Source organism: Astyanax mexicanus, chromosome 4 (assembly GCF_023375975.1).
Source record: "Astyanax mexicanus isolate ESR-SI-001 chromosome 4, AstMex3_surface, whole genome shotgun sequence".
NCBI lineage: Eukaryota > Metazoa > Chordata > Actinopteri > Characiformes > Acestrorhamphidae > Astyanax > Astyanax mexicanus.
This window is the reverse complement of record NC_064411.1, coordinates 29,249,644-29,262,398: the sequence shown is the minus strand read 5'-3', so window position 1 is coordinate 29,262,398 and position 12,755 is coordinate 29,249,644. Positions and strand designations below refer to the sequence as shown.

Sequence of the window (12,755 nt, the reverse complement as noted above, 5' to 3'; positions counted from 1 at the left end):
ACACAGCACTTGCTTTCATGCAAACATTCGGGTAGTGTCCCTCCTGCTGAGAGATTGTAAACTGCTAGACATGCCTCTACGATGCACTCAATGACAATTTGCCCAGTTCAAGGACTTGCTTGACGGTGCTTTATTGAACTAAGAGAAGCAGGATTGTCATTTTGATTAACTGCCCACCATCTAAGCGAAGGGGTCCTCAATAGGTCGACTTCACTTGATCTTCTATACTTTGGTTTCCTGTGCTCCATTTAGAGAAAGAAAAACCCACAGAGACTCACAGTAAAAGTTCATACCTCATATATGACAGTTGTAAACTATTTGTTCATAGAAGAGTGGACTGAGAGAAGGCCGAAAGCCAGTCTGGTTAATTTTTACATACAGCTCTGGAAAAAAATAAGAGACCACTTAAAAATTATGAGTTTCTTTGATTTTATCAAATTGAAAACCTCTGGAATATAATCAAGAGGAAGATGGTTGATCACAAGCCATCAAAACAAGCTGAACTGCTTGAATTTTTGCACCAGGAGTGGCATACATTTATCCAAAAGGGTTATTCCACCAACTTTCCATTAAAACTTTATGAATACGAACTTGTTTTCTTTGCATTATTTGAGGTCTGAAAGCTCTGCATCTTTTTTTTTATTTCAGCCATTTCTCATTTTCTGCATTTTCTAAATGCTCTAAATGACAATATTTTTATTTGGAATTTGGGACAAATGTTGTCTGTAGTTTATAGAATAAAATAACAATGTTCATTTTACTAAAACATATACCCCAGTCTTGCAAATAAAATTAGACTCTTTCAAAGCAGATAAAGATGAAACTACTGGCACCATGTCTAATGCTAAGCGTGCGCTAGAGGCGTGTAAAAAAGCCCCCCCAGCACTGAGCCGTAGAGCAGTGGAAGTGTGTTCTCTGGAATGCAGCTTATGCAGATAAGTTGGGAAGATTGGGATGAGGTGGGATAATGATTATCAAGCCTTGTTTTGCAATTTGTGGGATGCACCACATTCTGTTTGTGATCCGATGATCAGGTTTGAATATTGAGGCTTTGTGGTGAGCACAGAGAGCCTCCATGCCCAATTGTATCTCATCTTGTATCCAGACTAGAGGTGTCTCAGTGGGGCACTAGATGCTCTATTCAACTGTAAACTCCCCAATAAACTTATCCTTTCACTCTAATATTGTAGTCACTTACGTATATATCAGTATTGCATTCACAGATAGGCATATAGATAGAGCAGGAAAAGAGGTTGAGAGAGAATTGAGAAGAAAGAAGAAGCGTGAAGAAGACAGTAAAGAGAGAGAGATGAGAGGAGTGAGAGAGAAAGAAAGTAAGATAGTAGACAAATAAATGTTACAGGAGAAGTGAATAGAAAGAATGGTGTGATAGAGAAATAGATTGGAGTTTACAATATATGGACAATAGTATTGGGATACCTCCTGAATCATTGCGCGTGGCGGACCGGTGAAGTAGTGAGTGGAGGTCTGGTAACAACAGCGTCACGTGACCACCAGCCTTGCGCGTCTCGCGCCTCTGTCTGAACTCCATCCCCCACATCCTTCCCTCTCTCTCTCTCTTTCTCTCTGTCTCTCTCTCTCTCTCCTCCACCGACCACCCCTCCATCCTCCTGCCCCTCCTCGCCTCCCCCCACCTCCCTCTCCGCCCCGTGGCGCGTCACGCTGTCTATTTCAGCGCGAGCGGCAGGTAACAGCAGCGCGCGGACTGGTGGAGGCTTTGATCCGGATAGAGAGAGAGAGAGTGATGATGATGCAGCAGAGGGAGCGGCCGCGCGCTGTCCTAGGTAAGAATGTGAGCGCGCTCGTGTGTGTGTTCGTGTGTTCATGTATATTTATATTAACGCTTCGTGCGGTGCGTTGCGTTGTTTTGGGGGGTTCACGCGCGGCGCAATTGTTGCTCGGTCCGTGCGTGCGTGCGCGGGCAGGCGGGCGAGCGAGCGCGCGACCAACCAACCAACCAAACGACCATTCACCCCCTTTGTGTGCGGTAATAACGGGTCCGCTCGTGCGAGATCGTGTGCATCGTGTGTCTGTGTGTGTTCGGGTCTGTACACATGCGTGTACCTGCGTGTAGGCGCGTGTGTACGTGCGTGCGTGTGCGCGCATTTATGTATGTTTGTGTGCGTGTTATATGTGCGTGTGTAGGCGCGCGCGTGTGTACTGCTTTCGTTGGACACACTGTAACTGTGGAACTCTCTGTATTGTCCAGGGAAGGGTGTCTATAGGGTTTGGAGCATTGCTGTGAGGATTTGATTGGATTTGAGCTCCATCTTTCCAGAGAAAACAGCTTTAATACTAGGGGGGCTTCAGTTTATTCCTTTGTAGACCACCACGCCTGTCATTAAGCATGGTGCCAATGTAGGTTCATGTTTAAAATATCCTATTCCAGAGAGTCTTATTCTATTGGCAGTTGAGCTCCATCATTCCAGAGAAAACAGTTCTCTCACTGATCCACACCTCAGTGCTGGTGGGTATCAGTTTATATCTTTCTAGACCACCACGCCTGGCATTAGGCATGGTGCCAATATGGGTTCATGTTTAAGCTATCCTTCCAGAGAGTCCTATTCTATTGGCAGTTGGGCTCCATCATTCCAGAGAACCTCTCTAGCCCACAACCACGCCTGGCATTAGGCATGGTGCCAATATAGCTTCAGGGACGTTCCTATTCCAGAGTTTCCTATTCTATTTGCATTTGAGCTCCATCATTCCAGAGAACACAGTTCTGTCACTGACCCACATCTCAGTGCTGGGGAGAGTTTATACCTTTGTTTCAGAGAGTCCTATTCTATTGGCAGTACTTGGAATACACTAAAACGGTGGCAACCAAAATTATTAGCCCAATAAACAATGGCAAAAAACACGGCTAAGTGTGATGTACTTGAAGCTATATTGTAGTGTTTCTTCTAAAATTATAATTTTTTAAGCAGTGGTGTTGCAGCCTATTTGGCAACCAAAATACTGGGTCTTTTTTTTTGGTTAGTCGATTTGTTAGTGATAATTTTTCCCATCCTCTTTCTTCTTCTTTCTGAGGGTATATGGCTAGAGTTTGAAACAATTAGTCGACACTGAAATTCAAATGAAATTCAAAGTCAACATATTTTTATAATCCAAATTGTCGATTATGACGCCTAATCATTGCAGCCTTTTTTAACAAACAATATCATTGGTCTGAATATGGAAAAAAAAACACTTGGTGTTCGGCTGAAAAAAAACAAAAAATTATTTAACATCAAATTGCATTTTTTCTCTAACATTAGGTTTTATTTAAGCAGTGGTGATTCTTTGCAATAATGCATTAAAGTATAAAATTGTGAGATTCGTAAATTGAGTCTGATTTAGGTGTGAGTGTGTGTGTGTGTAGGATTGCAACTAATGATTATTTTGGTAGTCAAAAAATCGGTCAATTATTTTTTCGATTAGAAGGTTAGTCAGCAATTATAAATATATATATATATATATATATCAACAGTCGATTATGTCGACTTATCATTGCAGGCTTATTTGGCAACCAAAAGTATTGGGCCATATTGCAGTATTTCCTCTAACATTAAGATTTTAAAGTGCCAATAGATTTTTTTACTAATGTATCCGATCATAAGAGGAGCTGCAACTAATGATTATTTTACTAGTTGACTCAACTAATCTGTTGATTTTTTTTTAATTAGTCGATTAGTCAGCAATGATATTTCCCATGCTTTTTATCTTACCAGCTTTCTTTGGCTACAGTTACAGTTACAAATGGTTAGTTGATACTGAAATTTTAAGTTTTTTTATAATCGACAGTGTTGATTATGTTGATTAATCATTGCAGCCTTATTTGACCACCAAAAGTATTGGGCCATATTGCAGTGTTTCCTCTAACATTAGGATTTTTTGAAGTCCCAATTGATCATTAATGTATCCGATCATGGGAGACGCTGCAACTAATGATTATTTTGGTAATTGACTCAGCTAATCTGTTTATTTTTTTTTATTAGTCAGCCATTATTTTCCCCATGCCCTCCATCTCTGTTTTCTATTAACTATTCTATTTACTAATTGTTGCAGTCGATTGCAATTATTGATTATATTTGCTGTTGTCTTGACTAATCTGTTGATTATTTTTTGATTAGCCGATTAGTCAGCAATTATTTTTCCCATGCTCTCTATCTCTGCTTCCCATGGCTACAGTTACAGTTACAAATGATTAGTCGCTAAACGAAATTTTAAGTTTTTATAATGAAAGTGTCGATTATGTTGTTTGATCGCTGCAGCCTTATTTGGCAACCAAAAGTATTGGGCCATATTGCAGTGTTTCCTCTAACATTAGGATTTAAAAGTGCCAATAGATGTTTGCATTAATGTATCCGATCATGAGAGGCTGCAACTAATGATTATTTTGGTAGTCCACTCGACTAATCTGTTGATATTTTTTTTTTGATTGGATGATTAGTCAGCAATTATTTTCCCATCCTCTCCATCTGTGCTTCCTATGGCTACAGTTACAGTTCAAATGATTAGTTGATAGTGAAATTTCGAGGTTTTTTATAATGGATAGTGTCCATTAGGTCGACTAATCGTTACAGTCTTATTTGGCAACCCAAAAAAAGTATTGGGTGATTATGTTGCGGTGTTTCCTCAATCAACATTAGGGGATTTTAAGCAGCGGTGGTTGTTTGTTTGCATTAAGGTATCTGGCGTTCACGTGTGTGTATACCTGCATGTTGTATCTGTGCACTTGTGTGCGCGCGCGCTTGTGTGTACGCGTGCACGCTCGCTTAACGAACGGGGTATTGTTTTTGTTTCTCTCCTCTCTCCGCACAGAGAAGCCCCCTCTCGCCTCTCTCCTTAAATGACCCGCCGGAGGGGCTCACGCGCTCCCGCCCGGATCATGGCATGCGCTTCATCCCGCAGCTGCACACGCGCCACTGAACATGGGGCCCATCAGGGCCAGGGATGGCGGCGGCATCGGCGGCGGCGGCGCTGAGGAGGAGAAGGCGGCGCGCGACAGCAGCGGCACGAGGCGAAAGAGCGCGCTGGCCGGCGAGCTGGAGGCGTGCGCGGGACACGAGAAGGACGGCGCGCTGCTGCTGGCGGGCGCGGGCGCGGGCAGGGTGGCGGACTTCAAGCGCGGCTCGCAGAACATCGGGCTGCTCGCCAAAACCCCGCTGGGCTACACGCGCCCCGTCAAGAGGAACAACGCGCGCAAGCGGCGCATCCAGAACCTCATCTACGACGCGCTCGAGAGACCGCGAGGATGGGCGCTGCTCTACCACGCGTTTGTGTGAGTGCACGCGCTTTTTACTTCATATACACATACCTGAACCAAATTTATGTAGAACACGGACATGCCAAAAGTCATGGGACAGGCAGTAGGTTTTAGTGTCATGTTCCACAGAAGCTAAAGAAAGCTGCACTAAGGTGAAGAATATGGCTCGATCCCATTTCGCCCCTTGGCCCTGCCACTTACCCCTACCCCTTCTTTTGGAGTGTAACTCTTCCCCTTGGAACAGAGTTAAGGTGGAAAGGGAAAGTTAGCTAGCTAGCTAGCTACTGACTACTAGCGATTTTTTTACACTTTGTGTGAAGAATTTGATTTTAAAAGATTGAAACTACAGATTAAACTCTGGTAAAATTGTGCTAAGCGTTTCTTTGAGTTGCCATCTTACCAAGGATTCTCATACTACTCAGTTTGAAGTGTGCATCTGAAAAATCTCTGTTTGAAGAGCTAATAAACCTAACGAGAATCAAGACACCCCTACCCCTTGGCGTGCACACGTAAAATAAAGAGGGGTAGAGGGTAGGGCAAAAGGGTGAAATGGGATTGGGCTTTTCAGTGGGGTCTTCTGCCAGATTTCTGCCAGAGCTGCTTGTCTATAGGCATGGACAGTTCTAGCCAGACACCGCCGGTCGCAATAAGAACCTCCCACTGCACTGTCCACAACACTGTCACATAACATGATGCATTCCCATGGCTTTTCTGTGTTTCAGCATGTCAGTGTATGTCATCATTGTTAACAACATTGACGTTTGCAATTTATTGGCAGTTTTATAAACAGTATAAGGATAGGATATAATTTTAGGAGTGTGGATGAAATAAGCTCCGGTATAGTGGTTGCCAAATGAATAGTATATCCATTTCTGAAGTTGTGTGGGCATTTAACTTTCCTCGATCCACAGTATTGCGTTATATAAAGCATTACCACCCAAATTGGACAGCGCACCTGGTAGTAACGGTCATAACTGCCAGCTTCCTGCTAGAAATAGGATCATGGATATGAGCAGTGATGGCATAGTTACTTTCAAAAAGTAACCTGATTACTGATTACTGTTTACTCCTTTAAAAAGTAACTTAGTTGCTTTAGAGATTTGTTTTTAAAAGTAACTAATTACTTACAAGTTACTTTACTAGTTACATTCAGCAGCTGCTGAGAACACCCCCCAACCCCTATGAAATAACAGGGGGAAATGGTAGGTTGGTCAGACTCTCCATAAACAGCTCTGGTATGTTTTGGACCTGTGGTTCTCTCTTTCTGTGAGACCATTGGCTGTATTTAGCCTCTGCTCCTGACTCCCAGTTGCCGACTGAGTCAGATATTAAACAGGTTGAATATTTGCCGTGCGTCTTCGATTTGTCGGCGTTCAGTCAGTGACGGCTTGGCGAGCGCCTTTCAGTAGTTCACACTACGTGGCAGTTTGAGCACCAAGTGATCCCCGATTTGGCGATCAATGAAAAATTGTCGACAACTGAAAAACTGGCCCAAAATCGTGTAGTGTAAACCAGGCATAAGGTGAAGAGAGTAGCTCGCTGTGTGTGTGTGTGAGGTGGAGAGAAAGGGGGGCTCGCTGTGTAAATGTGTGTGTATGTGAGGTGGAAAGAGAGGGAGGCTCACTGTGTGAGTGTGTGTGTTGAGCCCAAGCCTGTTAGCTTGTTAGCTTGCTAGCCTGTTAATAATTTGGCGGGTTTGTGGCTGACAGTTCCAGCAATAAAGTAACGACTGTAAACGTCTTTCTCGTCCATCCTTTCAACACGTCCAGCCGGGCGCTACTATATCTTTTTACTAAGGACAAAAAATACTGGATTGGAAATAGTAATGATAGCACTGGATATGAGTTCATGTCACTGTAATTTCAATTTAAAAATCACTTTAAAACCTTTAACATGTACCAGTAAGTAATAACAAATGTACAGAATATGAGTTGAGCAAAAGCTGGATAAAACAGTGTCCGGCTGACGCAGTAATAAGTGTGTTAGGGTTAAACTCCACAGGGAGTAGATCTGCAGGAGCAGGATTAGACTGTTCTGGTCCTTGTACAAGTCAGCTGCTTTCAGAAAGCCTGCACTTCAAAGCCTGTTTGTGCTCTCCGACTCATGCCAACATCAGAGGAAGTCTGAGCTGAGCTGTCCTTCACTGTCCTCGCCTGGTGGCTTGGCTTGAGTTAGAGGAGAAACTGCTGTACTGGCTGACCTGCTTACGCTACCAGTATAAGTGAAGGAGAAAACGAAAAACAAACTAGAAAACAACTCTATACTCACATTTATAGCCAGATGTGCACATGCAATTTAACATTCTAATAAAATGATGTGAATATAATGATGATTCATGTGATTATCGGGAAGTTGACTCTAGTACCCTGTTGGGCACCTCCAGTCCAGTACAAGAAGAGATATGTTTGGGTATGGAGGTATACAGGTTCCATATGTATGGCACACTGCAGCACAGATGCTGATGCTGGGCCTGTAGATCCTGCTCTACACTAGTAGATTGCCAAAGCTGGTGTCCAAGCTAGTCCCAAAAAATGTCCAGTCAACTGGTAATAAATCCTGTAAACAGCTAGGTCAAGGTGTTTCAAGTGTTGCAATCTGGTGGAGACATTCCTGGGAAACCCCTTGCTGTGTGTGGGCGAGCATTATCCTGCTGAAAAAAGGCAAGTTAAGAATTATCATGAATCAAGAATTAAGAGACCACTTTAGTTTTTGAATCAGTTTCTCAGATTTTGTTATTTATAGATATAGTAAGTAGAGTAAAATGAACATTGTTGTTTTATTCTATAAACTACAGACAACATTTCTCCCAAATTCCAAATAAAATATTGTCATTTAGCGCATTTATTTGCAGAAAATGAGAAATGGCTGAAATAGCAAAAAAGCAAAAAATAGCAAAATACGTTTTTTTTTAAGAGTTCAGTATTCAATATTTGGTAAAATAACCCTGGTTTTTAGTCACAGTTTTCATGCATCTCGGCATCATGTTCTCCTCCTCCAGTTTTACACACTGCTTTTGGATAACTTTATGCCTTTACTCCTGCTGCACAGGTTCAAGCAGTTCAGCCTGGTTTAATGGCTTGTGATCACCTATCTTCCTCTTGATTTTAATTCAGAAGCTTTCAGTTTGGTAAAATCAAAGAAAGTCATCATATTTAAGTGGTCTCGTATTTCCAGAGCTGTATGTGTTTGTTGGTTAATAAGTTGCTACTGTTACTACAAATGTTAAGATGTTGCTAGGCTAATACGAAGATGTTGCTAGGGTATAGTTGTTGCTGGGTTGTTGCTGGGTTTTGCCAATTGCAGTTACAGTTACTACAGTATCTGTTGCTCTGATTGGTCTGTTTTGTTTCAGCATAGGTTTCACAGATTGGCTGTTTGATTTTACTTAAAGCAACAGTCTGTAAGTTTTGGGGATTTGGGGATTTAGGGACCTCTCTGGTGAAAATGTGGAATTGCACAGAGCATGATCTTCGAATACAGGGTTGTCTGTGTGAATTCCTGTGTTTTTGAGTAAATTGTTGTGTTAAAATACTGTCAAACTTACCAGACCACTGTTAAAATTAATATAAATGGACGCTGATACTACCTCTAATAATACTTTATAAGGAAAATATTAGCGACCGCTGCTTTAAATAAAGGATTTCCTATGAAAAATCATAGTATAACTAGTTTTATAAGCTATGAACCCTTTAGAGAAGCAGCTGTAGGTGTTGGTGTAACGGCTCTGGTAGGGGCGTATCTGTCTGGGGATCTGAAGCTGAGCTGTGCGCTGCAGTAGAGCTGTCCGTGGTGCTGAAATCGTACACTCATTTCAGTGAAGCTGGTTGTCAGTCAGTGGCTCTGTATCAGGTTTCGGAGGCAGTATGTAAATTAGATTATAAATTCTGCTGGATACCGGGGGGTCTGAATTTGTGGGTGTTAATGTGATATAAAGAGCCGACGGCGCAGACAAACAATTATGTAAGTGACCCTGGTTTTAGTAAACACACACACACTTGGAGGGCATGAGGGCATGTTTGTGTTGGTTTAATTGGAAGAGCTTCATTACAGAGGATCAGAGAGCAGATGGAGAACTTTCCCCTGAGCCAAAATCCAGCCATACTGCTGCACCTACCTCTCTTTCTCTCTCTCTCCATCTCTCTCTCTCGCTCTATCTATTATCTCTTCCTCTCTTTCTCTCACTCTCTTTCCCCTCCATCTTTTTCTCTCTCTATCAGTACACCGTTTCCTTACTCTCTCGCCATCTCTCTCTAACTTTCTATCTTCCTTACTCTTTCTTTTACCCTCTCTCTTCCCACTCTCTCCCTCCATCTCTGTTTTGTCTTTTTTCCTCCCTCTGTCTGTTTCTCTCTATGTTTTTCTTACTCTCTCTCTTTATCTCTCTCTTGCTTACTTTCTTTTACCCTCTTTTTCCTTTCCCCTCTCTCTCTCTAATCCCTGCTTCTCTCTTTCTATCTCTCACTCTCAAACTCTCTATTTCTTTCTGTCTGTCTCTCTTTTATGTTTGTTTCTGTCCATCTTTTCCTTATTCTCTCTCTTCTCTCTCTCCCCCCCCTCTCTCTCAATCTCTCTATCTATCTCTATCTCTATATATCTTGGTCTGTCCATCTTTTATTTCTCTTTCTCCTCTGTTTGTTTGCTTTTCATTACTCTTTATTACTCTTTAATTACTATATCTCTTTATCTTTCTGTAACGTTCTCTCTACCTGTCTTGCTTACTCTTTCTTTTACCCTCTCTCTCCATCTCTCTATCTCTCTGAACCCTGCTTCTCTCTCTTTCTATCTCTCATTCTCAAACTCTCTATTTGTCTTTCTGTCTGTCTCTCTTTTATTTCTCTTTTATGTCTTTGTTTATTCTCTGTTTGTTTCTCTCTATATCTGTCCATCTTTTCCTTATTCGCTCTCTTTTCTCGCTCTCCCCCCTCTCTCACTCTCAATCTCTCTACATATTTTGGCCTGTCCATCTTTTATTTCTTTCTCCTCTGTTTGTTTGCTTTTCATTACTCTTTATTACTCTTTTATTACTATATCTATCTATCTATCTATCTATCTATCTATCTATCTATCTATCTATCTATCTATCTATCTATCTATCTATCTATCTATCTTATTTAACTATCTCTCTCTCTCTCTCTCTCTCTCTCTCTATATATATATATATATATATATATATATATATATATGTATATATGTATATTGGTCTGTCCATGTTTTATTTCTTTCTCCTCTGTTTGTTTGCTTTTCATTACTCTTTATTACCCTTTTATTACAATATCTCTTTATCTTTCTGTAACTTTCTCTCTCCCTGTCTTGCTTACTCTTTCTTTTACCCTCTCACTCCATCTCTCTATCTCTCTCTGTCTCTATCTATATATCTATATCTCTCTCTCTCTCTCTCTCTCTCTCTCTCTCTCTCTATATATATATATATGCATATACACACACTCACTCTCTCTGCTTCCTACTCTCTCTATTTCTATCTCTGTTTCTCTTCCTGCTATGCTATAACAATAGTGTTGTATGATTTTCCATATTTCCTATTTCACATAGGTCACACAGGCGCACACACACACACACACACACACACACACACACACACACACACACACACACACACACAAGCTCCATTTGCTGTTTTACAGCTTTCAGAGATGTGCATCAGAATTACCTGGATTGGACACCCATAATGTGTGTGTGTGTATGTGTGTGTTAAGAGTGTTTATGTTTTTGTGTGTGTGTGTGTTTGTGTTTAATGTCTAGAATTGCAATGAGGCTTTTAACCAGCATGTGTGTGGTTGTGTGTGTGTGGTTGTGTGTGTGTGTGTGTGGTTGTGTGTGTGTGTGTGTGTGTGGTTGTGTGTGTGGTTGTGTGTTTGTGTGGTTGTGTGTGTGGTTGTGTGTGTGTGTGTGGCTGGGTGGGTAGATGGTGTACCCAGGTGGTCTCCAGAAAGGCAATGAGGCTTTTAACCAGCCTTAGCTGAGGTTACTTCTCTCTGTATTAACGTGAATTATTGATGAAGAAATTTGGAGGTGTGTGTGTGTGTGTGTGGGGGGGGGGGGGTGTGTGTGTGTGTGTGTTTGTGGTGTGAGTGTGAGATGTGTTGGAATGGTAAAACTACTGAGTCTGAATACTTTATGATGCAGAAATTGCAAAGAAGCACAAATTTGAATGGAGAGCTCCACCTACCCACCCAGAGAGAGAGTGAGCAAGGCTAATTGTACTCTCTCGGACTCCGGCTGCTGATGTCATGCAGCATGATTAAGATCATAGTGGCAGCTGGACTACTCTGAGCCCCTATAATCAGGAATTTTTCACTGTGCGGCTCCTTTTAAGGGGTTAGTTAATTTGATGGTTGGGTCTACATCAAGACTCAGAGACGTAGAAACATGATTTAATAGGGTTTAAGAACAATTGCAAATGACCGTCCATGGTGAGATGGATTCTCTGTTAGTTTTTCAGGTTTTTAAGCACAAAAAATCCAGAATCACAGATAATTGTGATCATTATTGGGTGCATTACTTCAATTCAATACTTCAACCTTCTAAAACGCCCTCAAGTTTAATCAAACCTGGTTGTGCAGAGACACAATGTGCATAAATGAACCTGAATCAAATTGAATCAAGTTGAAGAGTCAAATAGAACAGTGGATGAGTCGTCCTGATTCAGTTAAAGGATAGAAAACTCTGGATAATGTCTGGATCTGATTCTCTGCACATTTATCACTCTTGCGACCCTTTCAGGGACTATATCAGGATGTCCTTGGGGGTTGGGTCCTCTAGGCTAAGAACTCCTGGTCTATACCTGCAATTTGTGGGTATAGAGACTGAGGGCCCTATCTCACACCCTATATAAGTCGTGTCTTGGTGCTCATTGCTATTTTACACCCCAACAGTCTATTTTCACGCCTTGCACCACTTAAAAATGATGAGTATCTTTGATTTAACCAAATTGAAAAACTCTGGAATATAATCAAGAGGAAGATGGATGATCACAAGCCATCCAACCAAGCTGAACTGCTTGAATTTTTGCACCAGGAGTAAAGGCATAAAGTTATCCAAAAGCAGTGTGTAAGACTGGTGGAGGAGAACATGCCAAGATGCGTGAAAACTGTGATTAAAAAACAGGATTATTCAAACAAATATTGATTTCTCAACTCTTAAAACTTTATGAACATGAACTTGTTTTCTTTGCATTATTTGAGGTCTGAAAGATCTGCATCTTTTTTGTTATTTCAGCCATTTCTCATTTTCTGCAAATAAATGCTCTAAATTACAATATTTTTATTTGGAATTTGGGATGAATGTTGTCTGTAGTTTATAGAATAAAACAACAATGTTCATTTTACTCAAACATATACCTATTAATAGCCAAATCAGAGAAACTGATTCAGAAACTGAAATGGTCTCTTAATTTTTTCCAGAGCTGTATCTACACTGATGGGCATAGTGGTCTTGCTATCTTGGCAGTGGAAAACACAGGTGCGCC

At 41.3% G+C, this 12,755-nt stretch overlaps 1 protein-coding gene across 1 annotated transcript in view; it reads left to right on the top strand.

The window, feature by feature from the left end:
- The first annotated feature begins 1,528 nt into the window (after positions 1-1,528).
- The window catches only part of kcnq3 (potassium voltage-gated channel, KQT-like subfamily, member 3), a 94,062-nt gene continuing 82,835 nt past the window's right edge, over positions 1,529-12,755 (top strand). Inside the window, exons 1-2 of the mRNA XM_022679250.2 lie at positions 1,529-1,805; positions 4,825-5,284. Of these exons, the coding sequence (XP_022534971.2) occupies positions 4,935-5,284 (350 nt within the window). The 5' untranslated portion in view covers positions 1,529-1,805; positions 4,825-4,934. The remainder of the gene's footprint in view (positions 1,806-4,824; positions 5,285-12,755) is intronic.